This window comes from Zeus faber, assembly GCF_960531495.2.
Source record: "Zeus faber genome assembly, chromosome: 2".
In the NCBI taxonomy this organism is placed as follows: domain Eukaryota; kingdom Metazoa; phylum Chordata; class Actinopteri; order Zeiformes; family Zeidae; genus Zeus; species Zeus faber.
Window position 1 is genome coordinate 16387040 of NC_137189.1, and position 25992 is coordinate 16413031.

At 39.6% G+C, this 25992-nt stretch overlaps 2 protein-coding genes across 6 annotated transcripts in view; one reads left to right on the forward strand and one right to left on the reverse strand.

Moving 5' to 3' along the window:
- The first annotated feature begins 141 nt into the window (after positions 1 to 141).
- fbxo25 (F-box protein 25) lies at positions 142 to 16517 on the forward strand. Of its 5 annotated transcripts, XM_079996675.1 has the most exons (11): positions 187 to 201; positions 1649 to 1694; positions 1823 to 2000; positions 4966 to 5069; positions 7518 to 7567; positions 7825 to 7917; positions 9552 to 9645; positions 10690 to 10874; positions 11583 to 11765; positions 13328 to 13501; positions 15525 to 16517. In XM_079996675.1, exons 3-11 carry the CDS (start codon positions 1873 to 1875, stop codon positions 15612 to 15614), a joined length of 1101 nt encoding a protein of 366 aa, XP_079852801.1. In that variant the 5' UTR covers positions 187 to 201; positions 1649 to 1694; positions 1823 to 1872; the 3' UTR covers positions 15615 to 16517. The 5 variants fall into 5 exon arrangements, with proteins under 5 accessions (XP_079852800.1, XP_079852802.1, XP_079852801.1 ...); XM_079996674.1 differs by lacking the exon at positions 1649 to 1694 and having other exon boundaries at positions 142 to 201; XM_079996676.1 differs by lacking the exon at positions 1649 to 1694 and having other exon boundaries at positions 142 to 201; positions 13358 to 13501.
- A 957-nt stretch (positions 16518 to 17474) lies between these two features.
- Positions 17475 to 25992, reverse strand: part of LOC307248212 (testis development-related protein) — a 14277-nt gene continuing 5759 nt past the window's right edge. The window contains exons 3-4 of the mRNA XM_080024525.1: positions 24061 to 24176; positions 17475 to 19237 (exon numbers count right to left, since the gene is read on the reverse strand). Coding sequence (XP_079880651.1) covers positions 18802 to 19237; positions 24061 to 24176 — 552 coding nt within the window. The 3' untranslated portion in view covers positions 17475 to 18801. The remainder of the gene's footprint in view (positions 19238 to 24060; positions 24177 to 25992) is intronic.

Here is a 25992-nt window from a genome sequence, read left to right on the forward strand (position 1 = left end):
GGGAGAGATTGACAACCACAGGGACCAATCGGCGCCGCGTTGCCGGGTCGATTGGCGATTAGACGAACGGCTCACCCAATCACAGCGCGGCAGGTGGGCTCGGCGTTCTTCCCCTCGTTCCGTGTTTGTTTACTTCCGTCAATATTTCTAGGGTGAAAAGAGAAGACGTCGACGCGGCAACTCAGTCGCCCACGAATCGAGGTTTGTTTCGTGTTTCCTTTGTTTGAACGAGACGAGTCGCTCCATCCAGCGGCAGCGTTCACGTTTCAGCGGACGTGACAGCTTTTGTTTTATTTGCGCTTTGAGTCGTTAAAACAAACCAATCTGACCAAGGTTAAAAACCGACATGCGTGGTTAACACCAATTTACGTGTTGTCTCTCTGGGTAAATCCATGATGATCAATATGTATCTATTATTTCATTTTTTGTAATGATCTAATATTTTACATTTATTTAGTATTTAATATAAGCAGTTTAATTATAATGAATTACTGTGTGTGTTACTCACAGACTTGGCATTGACACAATAACAGATCATGCAGATTCTTTGTTCCCTCATTTAGAATTGACATGTAATTTGGGTGATGAGGGTGATGATGACATTTTTATTTCATGTTTTCCCCCTCATCATTATTTTTGAGTCCAAAGCTGTCGTCATGTGATTATATTTTGATGCCATCATGGACTGATATCACTGTAAGGCAATTAAGCAATAATCAAATCAATAATCAATCACATTATGTCCTCAGGGCCTGTCACCCAAAACCTGTTGACTTTGACTGTTTCAGCTTCACAAAACCTAACAAATATCAGCACGGTTATCTTATGTTAACAACATTCTCTGCTGATCCAGGTTTTCCTACTCAGGCTATGGTTAATCCCTGGGTATGTGCACCAAATGCACATCCTGCAGTGATTTATTTGACATCCAGAGAAGCAGGAGATTAAAATCTAGAGTATAATTTATATATGAATGTGTCATAACTGCCAAAAGCAACACCAGTACTGCTGCCTAAGCCAGAGAGGAGTACTATCAAAAATATGTTTTAGATATATTACCAAAAAGTATGTTATTTGAAAACTATATGCTACTATTCCTTTTACAATATGTGAAAAGTGGTAATCATTAGAATATTTGGCAGTGTATTATAAATGTCTTGCCTATATTCCATAATACATTGCAATTATATTATGAGGTTGAGGATTTATATTTTCTTAAATGTGTCGGTCATCTTTTGATATTAATGTTACGTGTATTACTTTTTTCATCATAATTTGGCAGACGCATTTGTCCAAGGTGACTTACAATTATTCAAACACCGATGGACGCAGCCATCTTACACACTTACTATTATTCTGCATATTGTTATTATTATTATTATTAGCAAAGTTTCACCATGCTACTCCTCCCACAGTTTTCGAACCACATAACCGCGAGATATATCAAAATGACCGCCTCGATCCCGAGGGGTGTACTATAACTCCATAAAATAATTTCCTTTTTTGCCAAAAGTTTTGCACGAGAGGTTTCCTGGGGTGGAAAAAATCCAGTCGTCATGGGAACACATGTAAACATGTTAGGGGAATTCCTTACATAGACCCAACCCCAGTCTATGTATCTTAATGTCACAACTCTCCCCCAAGCCAGAGGCCCCACCACTCCACCTCCTAAAAGTGACCCACCGTCATGAGAGGTTAGTTTGAATTAGATTAAAGATTAACTAGCTAACCAATAGATCCTGCATCACGAGACAGGCCCTAGATCGACTACTGTACAGTATTTAGCTAAATCTCTTTACACCTATCTGTTAACAATTTTCAGGTGTTTAGGGAGACAGCCGATTCCTCTTTGTACCATCCCCAGCTGAAAACATGCCATTCTTGGGCAAGGATTGGAGGTCGCCAGGATGGAGCTGGAGGAAGACGGAGGACGGTTGGAAGAGGATTGTGTTCTTCGGACACGAGCTGGGACACAACAACAGCCAGATCGACCTGCAGGAGTAAGAAAATGCCCTATTAACCGTTCTCCCCTTCACGTGACTGTGTTTTCTTGGTTATCAATTATTAACCAGTTTATTCCACAAACCTAGATGGCACGACTGTCTCTCCTCCTGAATTGTTAATCAATAATTATTTAGCATTCTTTACCGTTCCCTTTTGCTGAAATGGCTTTAGAGGTTTATATCATTCACTCACAATTTTATATCATGTTGGCAGTCCAGGTATTTTATTGTTTAGAATTCATAAAAAGCCAAAGCTCACGATATGTGAGATGGCTTGGTTATCCGGCATTTTCCATCTCATCCTTAGACAGTGAAAGACTTTCTCAACCTGCTCCTCACATCAGCACATTGACCAGTACCATTGACCCTAAGTTGTCAAGGGTCGTTGAGCTGGTGAAACAGGAAAAACACACTCTTATCGGCGAGAAGTTTGCAGGGCTGCGGTAGATGGATAACAGAGGCAAATTTCGTCGCAGGGGTTTAGTAAGGTGGTTTGCATCGTGTAATTGCCACCCGGCTTTGCTGGAGGGGCGTCATGGCAACGGTAAAGTACAGGGGTGAGTTTAAATGCTCTGTGGTACACACAAGGGCGAAGACGCCAATCAAGCAAAGGTACACAAACAGTATATTACCGCACTGTACTTAGAGTAGGTGTAGAAAAGTCCTGTCTTTAAGGATATGTTCTTATGTGTGGATAGTATTACAGCATTCTTCGGATAAGCAATTATCTCCCAACATTTCTGAACAACAAGAAGTTTGCTACTTCACTTGGTCTTGTTTGTGTTTGAATAGACCAGTTTGTCTCCCAGCAGGCGACCCGGCCTCCGCCATATCTGCAGGAAACATGGACTGTTTTTGCCCATGCTGACTGGCAGCGAATATCCCCATAAGTAATGGGACGAGGGGGTTTCCCCACTGCTTGTTTAGTCTGTCTGTTCAGCTCACTCAGTGTGTGTATGCATGCGTGTTTGTGTGTTTCATGGGAGCTTGGGTCTACCGCCGGTTTCTTTTTTTTGTCGTAGCAATTTCAGCGAGTAAATAGGGGAAGCTCTGTACCAGCCGTACCTCTACCGGTCTATATTTCAAGCCAATGGTTCCTCACTCCGCTGCACTCGCCTGATATTGTGATTGTGACATAATTTCCAAATACAAAGACAAACAATGAGACGGCGTCAACACAACACCACATGACATCATCTTCGCAGGTTGGATTCCATCCAAGCGCTTGCCCACTCCCCACGAGGCCGGTGACCTCATCACACATCGCTGTTCCTCTCAGGCGGACAGCTGGCAAACACTGATAGAAAGACAGCGTTGCCCAAGCCAGAGTCATGACTTACCGGCATCTCTGGCAACATTGGTTTACCGGAGTAAACCAGAGCAAACACACTTCTCTTCAATCATGTTCATTTGCCGTAAATTGTTAGTTATTCATTAGACACTTTAAATGGTCTGGGGAAATTCTGTTTTTACCAAATCTAGTTCAACTGGATTGTCCTTTTTTGTTGGTTTATTCTTAATCCCATTGTTCAGAGTTTTTAAACTCCCAGGGTTTTTTTTGTTTTTCGTTGGTATGGAGCATCTTTCATTGGCTCTCCGGAGGCACTGACTCCCCTTTTAAATGCATTCCTCACCTGTAATTCTCCATGACCGATTTGTGTGTGTGTGTGTGTGTGTGTGTGTGTGTGTGTGTGTGTGTGTGTGTGTGTGTGTGTGTGTGTGTGTGTGTGTGTGTGTGTGTGTGTGTGTGTGTGTGTGTGTGTGTGTGTTTTTATGTGTTTCTCTGCGTGCTTGTGTGATTGGATAAATGGATAGAGACAGAGGGATTACCGCCGAGCTCATTCATCCCATCCGGGGCCCAGTCAAACACGCAAAGGCCGGGCGCAAAGTGGCCTGAGAGCAGGGAATGGAGCAAAACAAAGCTGGTTTATTTTCTCTCTGCATTGCATGGAAAATTGGCGGAAGCATTCATCTCAACTCAACTGACTAAAAAAAAATGCACTGGCTTTATTCGTTTATATTAACGTACGTTTGAATTGTAGTGAAGTGTAATTCTTGATCTGAATTTATGAGTTTTGTTTTAGCCGTGTGTGTGGGGGGGGCAGGGTGTCCATACAAACCTCCCATATTTTTCTGACTTTTCATTAAGCCGAAGCAAAATATTGTTCCTAAATGCTTCAGGATGTAGATCCACTGGCCAAGTATCTGGTCTGTAATGAAATACAGGATAAATAAACATAAACTCTTAAGTGAAGCAAGCGATTTCTCTGAAAAAATCTTTGCAGCTTATTATTATTATTATTTGGTATGAAGAGTTGGGTTTCGGCAGTTTACATTTTCTTATCTAAAAGGAAACTGTTTACGGTTTACTGTTTGCAGGCCTTGAACCTTCAGAAACTTAGTGATATGACAATCTCCAACTATCATTCTTGACATACTCTGTCACACAAATAAATCCTTTGCAGTAAAAATTGCATAGCTGGTGCAAAGACGAGGGCACTGTTAAAGGCCTCAGTTATATAGTTTTAACCTCAGTTGTAAAGAGGATAGAGCAGAATTTTAAATTGACCATCTCAATTGTCCATATGTGTGTTTTAATGCATAGTTCGATGTCATAGTTCATAGTCATTATTGTCGCTATGGTTTGTACTGATAGAACATCCGTCTTGTTCTTATCAAAAGGCAGAAGACCTTTTCCCTGAAGACCTCGACTGGTTTGTGACAATATACTGTACAACCCAGGACCGAATAGAAGTCATAACAAGATGGAGGTGGTGCTGTCTGAGTTAGGGTGTGGTTTTCAGATTTGTGTCCCTATAATGATGGATCTTTATAATCATCTAATCCGTCTTTCTGCTGCGGAAGAGGCTTTTCTCATCCAAGCCTTGTGCCAACCTGCATCCCTCACATTGGAATACAATTACAGTATCTTAACCCCGCTGTGTCTGTCGTGTCCAAACAGGCTCTGCGACGGAAACAAGGAGAACCTGTTTGTGGGAGAGGTGTGCGAGCTCGCCGCCAAAAAGAGGAAAAAGGACTTCTACAACAACAACACCAAATCTCAATGTGAGTGAACATGAGAATTGCAATATGAGGTGGATTAACACTAAAGCTTGATTCACATCGAATGCGTATCCGCATCGGACAGTCGGATCCTCCCCTATTGGCCGTCGAATGAACTGCGCTTGGGTTTTCCATGTACTTTGAGCTGAGAAGAGCAGTTTGATCATCTGGACCAAGGCCGGTTCTGAGCATGGACTGTATAGGTGGGCGCAAAGCCAAGAAGAGGAAATAAAAACCAAAATGATGATATAGAAAAATTTGATATATTTTTAGAATACAAATTATAAAGATGTTGGGCGATGTTATTTTTTATGATTTAAGAACAATAACGTTTTCAAAATGTACTACGTAATCAAACAAAATATGCTTGGTCTATTATAAATAAAACAGACAAGGGGCAGTTATGAATAAAACAGATATCACCCTAATTAAAACAAAAAGACTTTGCACTGATGATGTTGATGTTGCACTTTATGTGCAAAATGCAAATCAACATTTTAAGAACAGTGCAGGCCTACAGGGCTCTTGCATTATAACAAAATAATAGCTATAGCCTATAAAACATTAGAGATAGGACTACTGTATGCAAAAAGGCTTTGGCCTGCCATGGGCTAAATGGGCTAAAACAAAATATTCATAGGCTTTAATAACTGACATGATTATTTTTACAACTCACTTGACTTTGTTGTTTTTTTCTTGTATGGAAGTGCGCTTTCAAGAAGCAAGAGTGTGTCGATGAGTCTTTGTAACAAATTGTCCGCAAATGCTCTCACACAGCTTTTGCATGAACTTAAAAACATGTCTTTAAACATGAAAACATATGCAATGCATATAAAACATATGCAATGCAAATATTTATTATGTTTTGTTTATAATTCATATTATTATGTATGATGTATATATTTTTATTATTATGTTTATTACGAAAGTAAACTTAAGGCATACATATTTTCTTAATATAGGCCTATTCCAATTAGTTCTAAATGTAAAAGATAAAATTTAAAAAAATCCAGTTTTCCTGTTATTATATTTCCTGTGAAATGGGTTGGATGGGCATTCCGGCGAATCCCGTTTCCCGGATTAAACCCTGGTATCAGCAGTACCAGGGATTTTTCCAGTGTGCTGCTTGTTAATCGGGCCGATGCAATGAAAAATATCGTGGCGTTTGGTGGAGTTAACTAGACAGGACTCTGTAAAGGCGACCCAGGTTATAGTTCTGCTGATAGCCGAAGCTCGGTTCTATTTCCTGCCGAGTAGCTCACAACTAACCCGGGGACTGAACTGTCTAGATGGAAACAACATACACAAGATAGCCGTGACCCTTTTATAGAACTGTTCTCTTTATCTTGCTGTTTCTTCACAACCAGCAACAAGTTAACATCCCCGCATCCCTCTCTGTCACCCCCACCACCCATCAACACACACACAGCATTACAATACTAAAATACAGACCAAAAATTGATATGTATCATCAAAATGAAAAATAGATAACAACATTGTTGCTGTTGTTGCTTTACTGTACTTGAAAGCTAGATTTGTTTTTAAAATGTATTTTGTGGCTCGTACTTTCTTCCTGGGGGAGGATCCCCTGACCCATGGACTCATTTTTTTTTGTCAATGGGGTTGAATTGGATTGAGGAGAGGTGGCAGCATCGGAGGGCAGGTTGGGTGGAGTTCGGGCGCAGTGAGGTATGCAGTCTGGAACGCAGTGAGCTATGCAATGTGCATAGGAGGGTGGATGCACCTTTAAGGAATTTTGTGGCGTGTGCACACTGCAGGGCCTGAGGGCGGGGGGCACCATCTATAGATCTCACCATGGGCTCCAAAAAGCCTAGAGCCGACCTTGAGCTGGACACTTACCATGTTCCATCAATGGGAGTTTAAAGCCCCATTAATATAGTGTTTGCAAAAAGGGTGAAAAAATGAACAAAATTCAATTTTCAGTTATGTAAAGAGAGTTTAATTGATAATGAGTATGGTGACATCCAAGGTTAATGTTAATAATGTAATAAATAATATATACGTGACTTATTTACGGCGTTTTAAGCCCAGTTCCCATAAAAAACAAGACTGATTTCACTTCTGGTAGTAGTGTCGGACCGAAACTTGTTGCCTGAGAATATTTGAACGCATCCTGGAGCCTCGATCGCTCGATAGCTTGCGGACTCCAATTCTCCATAAGAATGAATGGACTTGTTTTTTTTTGTCGTATTCACGTTTGTCGTATTCAGTGTGAAGTAGGCTTAAGACAAATAATTTGACAGAAGTTCCTGATGATATACTTGAAAGAGGTATTCCTAATTTTGTCAAATATCCTTCAAGTGAAACTATAGATTACACCGTTCCTCTGAAAGGGGAAGTTGGCAGCCGTACCCCAAACAAAACCAGATTGAATACGGACCCAACCTACCAACCAATAATTTAATTTGTTTATTTCTCTTCTCGCTGCAGTCGATTTCAGCGATAAATGGATCTACGTGCAAAAGGAGAGCACGAGAGAGGTAAGCGCCAGGCACCGGCTCTGGAGGTGTTTGCGTTGTGACAGGAACTTATTATGTGTATTTTTACAGGAATGGTTTATTGGCTCGGGACGAGAATAGCCCGGCCATTTTTAATCAAATCCCTGTTTAAAACGGTCTGGTGCGTGTGAATGGGAGTTGTGTGTGTGTGTGTGTGTGTGTGTGTGTGTGTGTGTGTGTGTTTCTGTCTCTAAATTTTGTGTGTGTGTGTGTGTGTATCTTGCGTTTTCTCTCCACAGCGCCACGGGTACTGCACGCTTGGCGAAGCCTTTAATCGCTTGGACTTTTCCAGCGCCATCCAAGACCTGAGGAGGTTCAACTACGTAGCAAAAGTAAGCCTGCGATGGTTCTGTGTCTTAATAAGGACTTGGAAAACTGCGCATTTCTATGCAGAGCGATTCCGATATCCTGTTTTAGCATGTAGATTAGGGTCAGCGAAGGAGAAGTGGAAGAATTATTATGGAGTCATTTCATCTCCACAGAATTACATTTTGAGTAACATTTGATACCTTTCAATAGGATGCACACACGGCCCACACTAAAAAAAATATTACTTCAGGTTGAATAAACACTACATAATCTACAGTATGTTCTGCGAAACATTTTGCTACCACGTGACTTTCCAAATTGTGATGAAGAAAAATCCTAATGACTGAACTAAAAATTATTGATTGAAAGATAGATAGATAGATTGATTGATTGATTGATTGGTTTTTAGTATCAAAACAATTCCTAGTATAGAAATTTGATTATCACAGCAGCTCATATCCAAATAGGCAATAATAATAAGGCAATCTTATTAAAAATAGAAACAAAAAGAAAAGGCAATACACAATAAATCTCCAAGTTAACTAGAGGATGGAAAGAGTGAAAATATTCAATAAACCTAACAATTAACATTAAAGATAAATAAACAAAATATGGCAATATACAATAAATCTGTTGATAAACAATAAATTTAAACCTAAAAATGAACAAAAAAAAGATGACCGAACAAAATAAACAAGAACATTTTTTTTTTAAATGTACATGAACCTATACAATAACTAGAAGATGGATACATTATCCATTTACAAATAACCTCAGAAGTGAACAATAAAAATAAATTGGGCAATAAAGCAGAAAATGAACCTAAAAGATAAACAATGAACAGTAAAGATTTGGTTATGAACAATAAACCTAATGATAAACATTAAAAAAAAAGTAAAACAATAAAATAAACCTAAAGTTTAAGTAGTAAAACAAACGTCAGTTCTGGCATTGATCCATCTTTTAGTGTAATTTCACTATTTACTGAACAAACAAATGATTATGTGATTGCGTGATGCAATCACATAATCTTATGTGGCACTTTATGTGGCGCACCTTATGCACCACATAAGGTGCATTAGGCCTGGAATGGGTTTCATTTTGAGGAATTATTTCCTGAGCATTTCCTTTTCTAGCATCCACCGACAGTGAATTAGAGGAATCCTCTTAGAGCCGAAAGGGTTTCAGAGTTCTGAAAAGTTGTAGCAGGAAGTGTTCCTAGAAGCGGCCGTGGCTGTTTCCCATCAGAGTGTTTCCACCTCCTATTGGCCACATTGGACCACTGATTTCTGGAGTTTCCAAGCATCTAAATGCATATAAAATAAATTGTCCAGGGAGAATATATGAGTCCGGGTAGACTCAGACCCTCTGAAACACGCTGCTGTCGCCAATCACACGCACTTGAAAACATCCTTTTTTTGAAGGGTGGTGTGGTCCATTAGTGCTTGTGGTATGAACTTAGTGAGCATTTAATCTGTGGCATGGGCAGCTTCCAAGGTAGCTCCCTCATATAACAAGAAAATGGACCAAGGGCAAGTTTGGGGTGGATTTATTCTTCAATTGTGTGCTTTAATTCATCTGTTTCATTCAGCGGATTTATTATTTTGTTTTACACTCGGAACTCTCTCTTCATACATCTCTCTTTCCGCCTTTCCAGCTTTTCCAGCTAATAGCCAAGTCCCAGCTGACGTCTCTGAGTGGCGCTGCCCAGAAAAACTACTTCAACATACTGGATAAGATCGTACGGAAGGGTGAGAGACTTAAGAGAAACTGAGAATCCACACATTACTCACTCCTTTTCTGGACAGGGCAGACGGCACTTTGCGAGTCAGACTGTACGTCGCCGCCGGGACCACACTTATTACACGCTCTTCCACAGAAACCACCAGAGACAGTGTACTCCTTTATTATGTGGTTTGTATTGCTGGGCGGGATAAAAGAAAAGTTCTTCATCAAGCCACATACATAAGAGACGGAGAAATTATTTTTTTGATGGCTATAATGCTGTAAAGACTGTTGTTTTTCACCTTTTTTATTTTCATTGCCGTAAGTCGCTTTTCTTTCTCCACTATTTTCTCTTCTTGGGCTTGGGAAAAGGAAGAACTTTGGTTTGTGGGTGCAATCATGGGTCTTCCCATTTGTAATAAACCACCATATGTTTTAACACACTTTAACCCTGCTGAGAGAGAGTGCAAACCTTACAACAGAAAGTGCACCATCATAAATGAGGTTAACACACGTATATTGATTAACTTAATTAAACACATGCACTCGTGTGGTGAGAGTGACCAACACACATGCTTCAAACAGTGGCAGTGAAATTTGTTCTCTGCTTTTAACCCATCCTGGCGTGTCCTGCCGCCAATGTTCTGCACGTATTTGGTGGGGGTCCTTACTGATGTTAGAAGGAGGAAACCCCATGTGAGCACGGGAGAACATGCAAACCCCACACAGAAAGGCCCCTAATCGGGAGATAAACCACCGGAGCGCGGTGCCAACAGCACCCCCCCGGGAATCGAACCCAGGACCTTCTTGGTGTGAGGCAGCAGCGCAATGCACTGTGCCACTGTAACCACGGACTCCCCTGGGTTTAGACAGCCGTGTGCCGCCGTGCTCGCAAGACAGTGGGCGATGAGTAGTTTAGGAGGAAGCATTCAAATAAAAAGGAAGCATTCAAATATGGAAACGAAAAATTGCTCGACATCATTGATCAGCTAACATCCAAACTGTCTGACCTGATCCCTGTGATACTGCTCCAACTAACACCGCACTCCACTTTGTTTGCGCCCCGACAGTCCTGGACGACCACTACAACCCGCGGCTCATCAAGGAGCTGCTGCAGGACCTGAGCTCCATGCTGTGCACACTCACCAAGGGCATGGGCAAGTCTGTGCTGGTCGGCAACGTCAACATCTGGCTCTGCCGCCTGGACACCATCCTTAACTGGCAGCAGCAGCTCAACAACCTGCAGATCCCTAAGGTAGAGCTGTGTGTGTGTGTGTGTGTGTGTGTGTGTGTGTGTGTGTGTGTGTGTGTGTGTGTGTGTGTGTGTGTGTGTGCGTGTGCGTGTGCGCGTGCGAGAGAGACTCTTAATGCCAGGGAATCTTGAGTTCCAGGTTATCATTGACTTGTTTACCTCTGCAGTTCTTTTAGAAGGATATACTGTATGAGTAAACGGAGAAGCTAAAAGCCATTTTGGACGGGCGCTGTGTCTCTGTAATCCTCCCCGGTCCACAGTACTCTGTGGGATCCTCGTGTTGCCTTTTTTGCGGTGGCTTCTATGCAACTAAGATTAGATAAAATAAGTCAAGAATGAGATACAAATAAAAATGAGACACAACACATACACACATTGTGTCTGCATCTATCTACACAATGTTACCTTGAGGTACTGTGCTAAACTAGTGAGTCCAACACAGGGCAATTAGTACTGCTCTATCTATCCTCAACAGGGAATATAGCTTTCATCATCACGGACGTAATGGACGTGGGGGGCATGTGTAGAAGGAACGGTTCTCATGAGATTATGAATCTACTACTGTAGTTCGCTTGTCACTGGTCAGCCTCTGTGGGACACGTCTTGAGTGGTCCGCTGGTGTTCGAATCTTAAAATCTCCCTTGTCCTTCTTGACTCTGTGTGGTAAAGTCATCATTCACTCATTCCTGCTTGTCGTTGTCCCCTCCGCAGCAAATGTCCGACGGGATGAAACTCAGCGACCTGCCGCTCACCATGCAGTACAAGATCTTCTACCAGTTCTCCGACGCGTCCGACATCATCAACCTGGGAGAGGCCATGCCCACTCTGCACATGCTCAGCGAGGACCGGCAGCTGTGGAAGAAGCTTTGCCATTTCCATTTCGCTGAGAAACAGGTGAGAGAATCACGGCGAACAACGATGAATGAGCTGAATATGTATATTCTGGGTATCGATTAAAATATATATACTGAAAATTCTGAAAATCATTAAGCAGCATGGGTAATACAAATAAAAAATTATACCATTTATTAATTTGTATTTGTATTATTATTATTATTATTATTATTTATAATAATAATAATAATAATAATAATAATAATAATAATAATATTTTATTTTTTATTTTTTTTATTTTTATTATTATTATTGTTATTAGAGTATTACTATTTCTGGGAATTCTCTTATTTTTAATATTGGTGTTTTTCAGACTAAAAGTATCTGAAACACAACAATCGCAGTTCACACAGACATTGTTGAGGTCTTGTTTCAGACGTCTTGTCGTTCGAGTTTGATCAATATCAATCTACATTTGGAGCAGAAATCCGTGAAAAACTGTCATAATTTTAACGGCAGTAGAAGGACGTTGAGGCGATTTCATTCGTTTCAGGAGCCGCTTTGTGAAATCATCATCCGAAGTTCTATAAATCCAAGCTTCGTCTCTCAGAACTCATTCGCATTCAGCCACTTGCAACACGTAGACAGGCAACTTGAGCCGATGCTGCATTTGTAGGAAACTCAGAAAATTGTGACTCGTGCTGCCTTTTACAAAACCCAAAAAGCTATAATCGGTCACAGAAGGCATCTTAGTGCCGCAGGAAGTACAAAGAACCTTTGGAAGGAATCGACCCTTTCTTTTGTGTCCGCACTGCATGATCCAGGAACGATCGTAAGTGTTAAAACACCATTCTTGACATTTAAACTGAATGATAGGAGAGGAACATTCAGTGACGGAAGTGCACAGTGATTGATCCAGACATAAGTCCATGGTGATTGATCGCTTCACATGAGCATGAGACAAACTCGTGTGAAAAGACACATGAAAAATAGTATACTTCATTTGGTAAACATGTTTTTATTTCTACACAATTTATTTAAAAAACATTAAATGTAAAGGCACTTAAAGGCCGATCAGGGCATTACAGAAAATCAGAATATTGTACCTAACCCTATCATTCCCATGTATTGCTGCATGCAGCTATATTTATTATTATTATTATTATTATTATTATTATTATTATTATTATTATTATTATTATTATTATTATTATTATTAATATTAACATATTTTTTTATTATTATTACACCAAATGATCATACATTTAATAAAAATTAGTAAATATTAAAAATTCTTTTCATTTTTTGGCCATTTATTTCAACTATTCATGAAGGATCATCATTATCTCTCTTTAATTATCGGTTTCAAATTATTAATCTTGAACTAATTCAAGTCATTCTCAAATAGTTCCCAAAATACAATAGTTAAGGATCATTTTTTCTATTTAAAGTCAATTAAGGCAACAGTGCAGTATTCCTACCGACCACTAGAGGACATAGTTGCAGCAGTTTAGTCGCATTGTTTCCTCTTCTCTTTCCTAAAGGGATCCACACATTCTAAGTTGATGTAAATATAACATGATCCTCATAACAGTGTGACATTTTAATACTTATTTAACTAGATATCATCTCCTCTCTATGTTTTTCCGCAGTTCTGTAGGAATCGGGCCCTGGCAGAGGGCGACAGCGTGGACTGGAAGCTGATGTACTTTGCGCTGCAGAAGCACTATCCCCAGAGGGAGCAGTACGGAGACACACTGCACTTCTGCCGCCACTGTAGCATCCTCTTCTGGAAGGTAACCACGGAGACGCAGCGCTTTTAGAGCTGGAACGGGGAAGGGAGGGCGGGGCGGGGCGGTCATGTGGACTTTTTACAAACGTATTTGTATGCAAGACACCGTTATGCAGGTGATAAGAGAGCACATACATGTGCCATTTCAGCCCTGTAAAGATCCTGGTCACCCGCTTTGGGAACATAAACAAATAGTTTTAATAATACCTGAAAAATAGCTTTATGACTCTCGGGTTAACGGTTCCATAACAGTATATATATTTTTTAATTCATTCATCCCATCCAGATTCCTAAGGTTTACCCAATGTAATGCATTTCAATGTTAATGTAATCTAATTTCAAATAGTCCCCCAACAGCATTTCTATGTAGAGGATTTAAGACTAAAGCAGTGAAATACATTCTTTATCCTGAATTTATTTGACTGGGTAAGATCCTATTTAGAAGGAGGCCAAAAACGTGAGAAGCTCGAATTTAGAACACTCCAGAGCGAATGCAGAAAATCCAGGTTGTTTCTTGTCCCCAGAACGGAATTTTAGAGATTTGTCTTTTTAGGCTTGTGTTTGGCTCAGGTCTGTTGGAAAACGGGAATCGCTTCAAAATAGGACCAGGCCGCTCTTCCTCAACCAGACAGCCAAAACAACCATTATCACTGGACGCATTGAGTCTCCAAAATGACGTCCCCTCTGTGCGACTTGGAGATAGAACTCAAAACAGGATTTTAGGATATTTGACCTTATAATAACCTACATGAAAATCATTTGTTCCACTTTCCAAAAACAATGCCCGAGCTGTTGGAGGCGGGTACACACAGTGTGACGCATGTCACAATGCCAACGGCTTTGTGCAATTTACAATATCATGCTAACCCTCAATGGTCATCCAGGAACTCTGCCCTTTCCATGAGAGCGAGTGGACATCTTGGACGAGGTTGACTGGGTTCAGGGAATTACAGGAATTTATCACCACTTTTCTCTGGTCCCCCGTCTCTTCCTTCCTGGAACTCTTTGCTTTCACCACTTGACCGACACCGTACACTTTCTAATCTCTGACCTCTCTGCATCCCTCTCCCTGCCCGCCCGCCTGCCCACCCGCCCTTCCTCCTTCTCCCCCGATTCCCTAAGGATCGGCACCTGGCGTTGTTATTCAAGGTACTTCCTGTCCCGTTACAGCCCTCCGGCCCCATCGCGCTCATTTGATCCTTTCGGCTTCGTCCTCCTTTCTGTCTTTCTGCTCGTCGATCATTTGATGCGTTTTGTTTGATCCCCAACCCGTGCAATCCTTACTTCCAGCACCTCAAGCTTTCCGAAGGTTTCTGAAAAGTATCGCATTGACCCTGACACATTTTAAATATCACCCCTGACCATTTTCCTGATGATAGCTCAAATACTGTCTCTATAATTGGGTTTTGGAAACTTGGAACAGTATGGTGAGAAACCTTCCATAAAATGATCCCCTCGTCCCGCTGACAACATACACACATTTTTTTGTCAAAGTGACTCAATTTCACTGTATTTTGTATTTGTTAATTCCATTTGATACACAGAACCACCGTTGCTCGGTGGCGGCAGTAGCTCAGGAGGAAGAGCGGGAATAATTGTTAGTCGCTCTGGACAAAAGCGTCTGCTAAATGAGGATGTAAAGATGCTTTAACAAATATAAATTAAGTTACAAAAAGTGACAAAAAAAAAATGTGTTACCGTCATTGTCAGCAGCACCAGGAGATCATTTATTTATAAAAGTATAGTTATTAAACTATAAAGTTTCCAAAACCCAAAGATAAGAGACAATATTAAATCCAATAATGTGAGCTTTCATCAGGAAAATGGGTCTGTAATATAAAATGTGTGCTGACTAGTAATGCAGCTAAAAGCCAATTTGACTCTTGTATGCTCCTGTCTAGCCATTCATTTTTCTTGGGTTGTTGACTTTCCACCGTCTGAGTGTGTGACATTTCTTCACTGTATCTCTGTGTGTGTCCCAACGTCAACCGTTCTCTTTTTTTTTTTTGTGACTGTGTGTGTTCCAGGACTGCGGCCACCCGTGCACGGCCAACGACCCGGACGACTGCCTCGTGCCCGTTTCCCCGCAGAATTTCATCGACCTCTTCAAGTTCTAGTCCTCCGTGTCTTTTTCTGCTCCGGGCGAGGGACCCCCGTCTTTCCCCTTTTAGGACCTGTGTGTGTGTGTGTGTGTGTGTGTGCGTGCGTGCGTGCGTGCGTGCGTGCGTGCGTGCGTGCGTGCGTGCGTGCGTGCGTGCGTGCGTGCGTGCGTGCGTGCGTGCGTGCGTGCGTGCGTGCGTGCGTGCGTGCGTGCGCGCGCGCGTGTTCCCATCCGACGCAAAGGGCTGGAACCGAGACCCAAGACTTTTTATTGAAAATGTGTCTTTCTTTCTTCCACCCGACGGTAACTTCGGCAACAACAGAGGAAAGGAAAATATGAGTTTGAATGAAAAAGTGGACTTTTTTCTTTTGAAGTCTTGTTGTACGTTTGCACAAACGTTTGTCTTTCCAATGGAAAATTATGGGAAATCTTTTTTGACAAGAGTAAATAAGAAAACAATATGTCAATAATGTAGATGTGGTAAATGTACCTGAGGCTTTAACGGGCATCAGGAGAGAAAAGCGAATACGCATTAATCGGGGAAAGGGTTTTTTCTGTTCCGTTTTGTTTTCTGAAGTAACGGAATGCACGTCGTAGTTTGTGAGATTTGTTTACGTGAGTTGTCCTTTGTGAAATCGTACTGTGCCCTGGCGTATACAGTATATATGAACTGTACACCAAAAAGAACGTCATGCTATGGTTTACTGTGCGTCTGTTTGCTCAACAAATTTTTACGATACTCGCTCGTCGGGCAAGAATATGAAAGAATATTTAAGAAAAAAAAACATTATTTATGGGAACACGTTTGTACTCTTTCCTCAACTTTTGTAATACTCCTTTATCATTCTACTACTATGTGTTGGTACTATCGTGTCCTTTATGGGACAGGAGCTCCCTATATCATTATTAAACATTTCTAAACATTTTTTGAGGTTGTATTATTGTTCCTGGTGGATTATTTGACCCGAGGATGATTATTCTAGCATATTATTATTATTATTATTATTATTATTATTATTATTATTATTATTACTACAGTATTTTACTTATATTTTTTCTATTATTATAAAATGATTGATTATTTTGGGCAAGGGAGCTTTCAATGTGTCCCTTTATTCCTTAAAACATTCTTACTTCCCATTGTATTTTTAGACAATCTAGTTTTGTAATTGTCCTGTTTTTGTCATATTTACATGTTATTAAGTGGTTTAAGTTTACTCATGAGAAAGCACAGTAACCCATTTTTCTCTTTCATGATTTAGAAACAGATTATTTATTTATTTATTTATTTGTTTATTTTAGGGCTTTTCAAAGAATTCATCTTGCACTACTTGATGTCTGGAAACTGCACTTTTGTTCAATATTGATCATCTGTAATCCAGGGGTTCCCAACTCTCAAGCCCGATTCAATCTCAGACCCCCAATTTGAAATACTTGAAACATTCTTTTATTATTATTATTGTGTCTTCAAATTAGGTCCAATGTACAATACAAACTACAATACATGAGTCCATGGACTCATGACCCTACGATTGATTTCTGGAGGCCCCCAAGGGGAAGGCACCCAAGTTGGGAACCTCTGCTGTAATTTGTACCTATTCCTGAAAAACTTCTCAATAAGTTTTTCATTTCAACATAATCTTCAATCGTAGACTGGAATACAATGGAATGCTCTTTTAAATTACATATCTAGTGACTTCAGTAAACAGTTTTTCTGTTCACACGAACATACTGTAAACCGCCGCCGCCACCGCCTCGACAGCAGCTTCCAGGAACACCAACCTCCACTTTTGTTCAGGGTGGAGGCCGTTGAAATGAGCAGAGCCGTTGCTGTCGTGGGTACGTATTTTTATTTTCACCAGGACAACGACCCCTGTCTTTGCTTGGAAAAGATATGTTGCTACAGGCCTTTACAGGGGACTCTTGGCTGGGGCAAACATAAGTAACGGTACGAGTCAATCACTTCGAAACCAAACAAAAAAGGACCAGGATGGAAAAAACCATGGTGCCTCGATGTGCGTCTTCTAAGTGTGCTCAGAGATACATTATAAAAGCTGTGCATTGTCATTAAGAAACAATCCCAAAAAAAAAACAATCAAAAAACAATCACCTCATGTATATCATTATTCAGATAAAATGGCGTCAAGCCAAAAACTGACCATTTTTGTTCAATGAAAAAATACCAATTTTCACTCCATTTCGGGTGGTGCATGGAAACCAGGAAGCATCTCACACACACGCGCACACACAGTTACAGTATAGGTTCCATTTCCACTTCGCTTGTGATATTGATATGTATGTATGGAAGGTTTACTTTTTCTTGTGGAGGTGGTTCTACCAATGAAGTGAAGACAAATGATCCTTCATCTGACATGAGGCATGATATGATACATCCTCTCTGCTTCATGACGACTAGTAGTCTTGCTATTGGAGATTTTTTTCATAAATTATTGATCATTCAGTGTCAAATTTAAACATCCGTCAATCCTAACTGGAGGTACAATCATTAATTACCCTCACGCGTTCAATGTTTTCTCTTTCCTTGTCACCTGCACAAATATCCACGCAACAGTGTCCAGTGTTCACAATTTATTTTATTTTATTTAATTTTTTTCAAATGCACAAAGCAGTTGAAGCCCTTTAGCTTTGGAAACGTTCAGGCTTGGGACTCACATGCTTTGCTCTTAAGGCTGCATGGAAAGAATGGCGTTGAAAACCATTCTAATATAAAGTCTACAGTCGCGGCTTTAAGTGGCTTTAAATACTCCACTAAACTAATCATTTGCTTCACAGTGTAAAAAGGTTCAAAACCCCTCACAGTTTAATTGGTATGGTAGAGTAAGGCTTTCAGGTTGAATGTGTTGAATCATTGTTCTTTTTTTATCTAAGTTGTTCTACAGTTATAACAGGCAAACCTACATGGCCCTACTGGCAGCCCAGTCCGGTCACAGACCAGAAATAATCGGACAGAGTTTCGTCAAAGTTAATGTCGTTCAACATTGCAGTTTGCAATATCTGTCGTCTTACAGCATTTTGGGCAGAGCGGCGTGAGAAGAGGGAATATACAAGCAGCCGTTATTTGTCTCGTTCGGTGTCTCACCACCAGCTTATAGAAACAATGGTTTCAGGTTTTTGGTTGAAATCTTCCTCCGTCCTTCTTGGTTCTGGCAGGTGAGAGGAGAGCGGTCTCGGGCGTCTCATCGCTATTTGAAACCCTTCCACGAGTTCTCCGACACGATGCCCCTGCCCCGCCTGCTGATGCCGGCCAGTTTGACTTTGGCCAGCGCCGTCCACCTGACGGCCGCCGTCTCCTTGGAGTCTGTCAGGTTGGCGTAGCGCGACGAGTCCTCCTCCGGGCCCGAGCCCGTCCAGGGGGGCAACCCCAGCGGGAGCCCCAGGGCCGGGGGGAATGGCTCGGGCGAGTCCCCGCCCCGGGTCTCGTCTGCCGAGGCGTCGTCGGTCGGGGTCTCGGCGGCGTCCCCGAGCCGAGGCGGCTCCCGGCCCTCCGGCTTCTCCGGCTTCCTGGTGGGGGTGACCTGCCTCATCGTCATGGTGACGCTCTCCCAGAAGCAGTGGCTCTTCTCTGGCTTGTCTTTCTTCTCCTTGTCCTTCTCCTCCTCCTTGGGCTTCTTGTGGGACCTTGTTGAGCAACAAGTAGACACACAGATGAACACTGTTGACACAGACAGACATCACTGTGCAGACACATCTGCACGTAAAGTGCATTAACTGGACAGAAGGAACTGTCTTAACCATAAATATGTGAGGGATAATGTACAGCAGGTCATTACAGCAAAATAATTCTCAACAGTGTGTTATTTTGCAATAATGACCGGCTGGCTGTACATTATCCCAGTTATTACACAACTACTTACTCAATAAATAAATACATTGTCACAGAATATTGATTTCAAATTATTTTATAGAAGAACAGAAGAACAATCTTTAATCGTCACACAGCAAACCACACTACAACACATGCACTCACACACACACACACACACACACGCACATGCTTTGGAGGGTGAAATGAGGCCTCTGCAGGACCTTCTTGCTGTGAGGCAGCAGTGCAATGCACTGCGCCACCGTGCCACAACTAGTATCATTAGTTTAATAACTTGTATTATTAGTTTTAGAACTAGTATGATTAGTTTAATAACTAGTATGATTAGTTTAATAACTTTTATTATTAGTTTTAGAACTAGTATGATAAGTTGAATAACTAGTATGATTTGTTTCAGAACTAGTATGATTTATTTTAGAAATAGTATGATTTGTTTTAGAAATAGTATGATTAGTTTAATAACTAGTATGAATTGTTATAGAACTAGTATGATTAGTTTAATAACTAGTATGAATTGTTATAGAACTAGTATGATTAGTTTAATAACTAGTATGATTTGTTTTAGAACTAGTATGATTTGTTTTAGAACTAGTATGATTTGTTTTAGAACTAGTATGATTTCTTTAAGAACTAGTATGATTTTTTTTAGAACTAGTATGATTAGTTTTAGAACTAGTATGATTAGTTTAATAACTAGTATGATTAGTTTAATAACTTTTATTATTAGTTTTAGAACTAGTATGATAAGTTGAATAACTAGTATGATTTGTTTCAGAACTAGTATGATTTATTTTAGAAATAGTATGATTTGTTTTAGAAATAGTATGATTAGTTTAATAACTAGTATGATTTGTTTAAGAACTAGTATGATTAGTTTAATAACTAGTATGATTTGTTTTAGAACTAGTATGATTTGTTTTATAAATAGTATGATTTCTTTAAGAACTAGTATGATTTCTTTAAGAACTAGTATGATTTTTTTTAGAACTAGTATGATTAGTTTTAGAACTAGTAGGATTAGTTTAATAACTCCACCTATTATAATTAGTTTAATAACTCGTATGATTATGTTAAAACTAGTATACGTTTATTAATTAGTATGATTAGTTTTAGAACTAGTATGATTAGTTTATGAACTTGTATGATTCACTTAAGAACTAGAATGATTTGTTTAATAACTATTATAATTATTTTAGAACTAGTATGATTAGTTTAATAACAAGTATGGTTAGTTTATTAACTAGTATAACTAGTTTTAGAACTACTATGATTCCTTTTAGAATTAGTATCATTCATTTTAGAACTACTATGATTTCTTTAAGAACTACTATGATTAGTTTTAGAACTACTGTGATTAGTTTTAGAACTAGTATGATTCGTTTTAGAACTACTATGATTAGTTTAAGAACTAGTATGATTCGTTTTAGAACTAGTATGATTCGTTTTAGAAATAGTATGATTCGTTTTAGAACTACTATGATTAGTTTAAGAACTAGTATGATTCGTCTTAGAACTAGTATGATTAATTTTAGAAATAGTATGATTCGTTTTAGAACTACTATGATTAGTTTAAGAACTAGTATGATTCGTCTTAGAACTAGTATGATTTATTTTAGAACTAGTATGATTAGTTTTAGAACTACTATGATTAGTTTTAGAACTAGTATGATTCGTTTTAGAACTACTATGATTAGTTTAAGAACTAGTATGATTCGTCTTAGAACTAGTATGATTAATTTTAGAACTAGTATGATTAGTTTTAGAACTACTATGATTAGTTTTAGAACTAGTATGATTCGTTTTAGAACTACTATGATTAGTTGTAGAACTAGTATGATTTGTTTTAGAACTAGTATGATTCATTTTAGAACTATTATGATTCGTTTTAGAACTACTATGATTAGTTTGAGAACTACAATGATTAGTTTTAGAACCAGTATGATTCATTTTAGAACTAGTATGATTAGTTTTAGAACTAGTATGATTAGTTTTAGAACTAGTATGATTCGTTTAAGAACTAGTATGATTCAATTTAGAACTAGTATGATTAGTTTAGAACTAGTATGATTAGTCTTAGAACTAGCATGATTAGTTTGAGAACAAGTATGATTAGTTTAAGAAATAGTATGATTAGTTTTAGAACTAATATGATTTGTTTTAGAACTACTATGATTAGTTTAAGAACTAGTATGATTAGTTTGAGAACTAGTATGATTCGTTTTAGAACTAGTATGATTCGTTTTAGAACTAGTATGATTAGTTTAAGAACTAGTATGATTAGTTTTATAACTAGTATGATTCATTTCAGAACTAGTATGATTCGTTTTAGAACTACTATGATTAGTTGTAGAACTAGTATGATTAGTTTGAGAACTACTATGATTAGTTTTAGAACTAGTATGATTTTTTTTAGAACTAGTATGATTCATTTTAGAACTAGTATGATTAGGTTTAGAACTAGTATGATTCAATTTAGAACTAGTATGATTGGTTTTAGAAGTAGTATGATTAGTTTGAGAACTAATATGATTAGTTTTAGAACTAGTATGTTTCTTAACTTCTGCTAAGAAAAACAGTTCGTAACAACATAGCTAACATTGCGACAACGCAGCAAACTATTCGCCCGACAAAACGTAACTTTGTCCTATATATCACCAGCCTATTCATTGTTATCAATGTTAAATTGGACATATCTGTGTTCATCTTTTTAAGTCTTCTATTGTAAATTCTGTGTAGCGTCCCAAAATAACGCTGCTCCCTAGTGTTTAGCATTTAGGCGGCGTGACAAGGTCCAGGGCTGCAAAGTAGCACTGGACCTTATGCGAAGCACAAGGCATTTTTTGTTTCATTCAATCAGGAATAAATACATCTACAAAAAAAACACTGTGTTTTTTTGTATTTATCAAGCTGTGTGTCCCGAGTCTCGACACATACTGTATCTATAAAACAATAAAATGTCCCGGTTTACAACATTATCTACCAAAATGTCCTGGTTTTCAGCACAATTAAAATAATACTAATAATATTATACTTAATATATATAAATATTATACAGCGCTCACATACTGTATATTATAGACTGCATAGAGGCAAGCAGGAGGGCGAGTGCACAAAGATCCCACCGGAGAAGTGAGCGTCGTCATCAACACGCCAACTCAACAGAGTGCCAAATGTGCGGTGCACCCGTTTTGCGGTTTTCAAAATGTGGTCACCCTACTCTTGGGCGTTCACCATGCGAATAAGTGACCGGCACCAAAGTAATTAGGCTGATTTTGGGATTAATCAGCGTGAGAAATACAAGGTGTGGCGTGTGAACTGGTTGATTGGCGTGAGACTTGGCAGCTCTGGACAGGGTGGAGAAGTGGTGCCGTTGACAAGAGTCATCATTAAGAGATAGGTGGTCATTATTCAGAAATAACTGGCCGCTGATTGTTACTGTTGATAAATTAAGAGTTGAGTATTCCACAGAGCTGTGTAATAAAACAGGATCGAGGCTGGATATTGATATTTGACACTCTAGGTTTGTACAATAACATTAAGAGTATCATGTGTCAATTTCTTTGTGCATTAAAATGGATTTTTCTAGATAAAGCAATTCAGGAAAGATATTTCAAAGCAACATATGACCTTTAACTTAGTATTCCCAGTATAGAAAAAAAATATTAAAAGTATTTTTTATTCTGCATGGGAGACATACAGTAAGAGGACGGGTGGGGAGTGGCCGGAGGAATGATTTATTCCATCCAGAGAGAGAGCATTGTTTGAGAAACCCCAGGCGGATTGTGTTCTGTCAAACCGTGATGATTTGTTAAGATATTCCCTTTCCTATGCATGCAGCGTATCCTCCAGCGCTCGAAATGTTGATAAGGGGTTCGAACGCTTGTCTCCTCCTTTCGTGTGAACTAATATAAGTGGTTGGACGTAGCCCCATTAATTCCGTTCAACTTTGTTTATATTCTATTCAACGTTTTCCTTCGCCACTTTAAGAGTCAAGGCCACCACAGTTAAGTCACATTTCACAACTGATGTGAATCAGGAATTGCGAAATTTCAAGGCAGGGGCGGGTGAAGGCACAAGGCACTATAGTGTTTTGTACTCCTAATTGCATTTTTTTATATATAAGCGGTAATCTGTGAGATTATTTTGTTTACAAAATCCCATATTTGATATGTATTTAGCTGGCATTTCATAAGAAATAGCCATTCAATGTATTTGGGTTATGTATGTGCTCTTTGAATTTGAATTTGATCAATCAGAGCAGCTAATTGTGGTGGATGTTGAAAAAATTGTTGTGTAATCTACCCAATACAGACGATTTTATGGATTTCCACTTTTAGAGGCTGTTAAGTGCTAATAAATAACGAATAAAAATATTTAACATGTAATTTCTATAATGTATATTATATTAAATTATATTATATTATATTATATTATATTATATTATATTATATACCTTTAGTATATATTATATTATACTATATAATATAATATAATATAATAAAATATAATATATTATAATACAATATAAATATATTAATATATATATATATATAATCTAAATAAATAACTCAAAAAGGGACTAGTATCCTTGCCAGACACGTAATGCATGTAAACTCACCCTCTCCGGTCAACCAGTTTGACCCCAGTTAACAGGAAGTGTTCGTCATCTTTAGAGGAGAACATCTTCTTCTCCCTCCTCTCCTTCTTCGCTCTGACCTTCTTCAACTTGGCCTCCTGATAGAAACCAAAGAAAAAATAAAATAAAAAACAACAGAGGTCTGTGAGTTATCTGGAATGACAAAGCTCCTTGTGGTGTTGATTTTTTTTGCTCACCATTTGAATTCTCTTTTTATTAATGATTTATGACTTGGTAACCACCCGTTTTTGATAAATCATTCTATTCTGATGGCCTTTGATACTTTTTCTGACTAGTTTTAATTTGGTTTCATCCACAATCTGCACAAAATTATATAATTATCTTATAGGGGTCCTGATCACCTAATTAGGGGTTATTTTTCGCTAATGGTTGGCTGGATGTGCATTATCCTTTACTTATGTTATTTTACGTGCAGCAAATATCGAAATTGAGTCATGCAGTCTTGAGTCTTGTTTTTGAGAGGAAATCAAAATCATTCAACGTGGTCTGGCATCCAGAGGAGATTTATGGTGTACAGAAGAACACGGAAAAGGAGCGAGAGGCAAATTTAACCAGAACCCCCGAGACAGAACAAGAGGGGGAGAGAGAGAGCGAGAGAGAGAGAGACAGAGAGAGAGAGAGAGAGAGTGTGAGAGTTGGCAGCACGGTGCATTCCAGTGGGATACCCTTCCACTCCATCCCGACCCACTCCACACCCCCACAAACTCTCCTATCCCGTCAGAATTCCTCCCTGCCCTTGCAGCCCCCCCCCCAGCGCCTCGAGGAGATTATGGAACAAAATGTTGGCTGGGCTCCTCTCTCCGTGCCTGGGAAGTGCTCCCGGTGTCAACCGTCAGGGTCACAGCGATTTACTCCCGCCGCGTCCAAATATCAGAATACCCAACTATCAGAACACTCTCACTTGCATTTCTTTCTCTAGATGAGGAGTGTGACCCTTGCAGAGCCTTAATCAGTTTTATTACGTTCCACTTCTGTCAAAGAGGTCAATCCCGCCCACGCACACATAAATACTGATATGTGAATCTTGAATCTTGAATCTTGAATCATGGGTTCATTTTCTCGTGTTACAGTAAGTACATTTTGTTCTAAACCAGAGGATGTGACAACAAACAACCGGGCGAAGACCAAACACCAAACAGGAACACGTACAATGAGAATTTTCTCCGGAAATCACAAAACCCCTAAAGTAGTTTGACCTTGGTGATTTTTCCTCTATATACTACATGTAACCATTCTTCACAGCTTACAGGAGCAGTGTCACTTTGCAAGGCGTTCGGCAATGCAATATCATTTTGTCCTCAGGAAGACTCCAGCCATCTCCTGTGGGTTTTAAGATTTTGACCTGGACTAAGCGTTAATGGTCCACTATGGCAGACAAGTGTGTACAGTGCTTCATAATGGAGATGTAAGGTTGTTAATAAAAATGAATATCCTATCCCCTAGGGTTCCCTTGTCCCCCTCTGGTTTACCGTCCTACTGTCGGCCATGGTCGCTTCTAACCTCCTGCCCACTCCTCCCCTCTTGTTCCCGTTGGGTTGCAAAGTGTAAATTGGATCAGATTTGCCGTAGTTGGAGCAGGGACCAGAGATGCCAACAGCAATTGTTTGTGTATGTGTGTGTGTGTGTGTGTGTGTGTGTGTGTGTGTGTGTGTGTGTGTGTGTGTGTGTGTGTGTGTGTGTGTGTGTGTGTGTGTGTGTGTGTGTGTGTGTGTGTGTGTGTGTGTGTGCTCATACACAGTCTTGCCTATTCAGTATTGTCTTTAGCATTAACCTCAAGGTCTCCGGGCCAAAGTAGCTCAGTGCCCAGTAATCTCTCGTTGCCCCAGACAGCCGCTAGGCAAAAGCAAAGAGCTCGCTGAGCCGCTCCGTGGGGGAGAAGATCTCCAGCTTTAC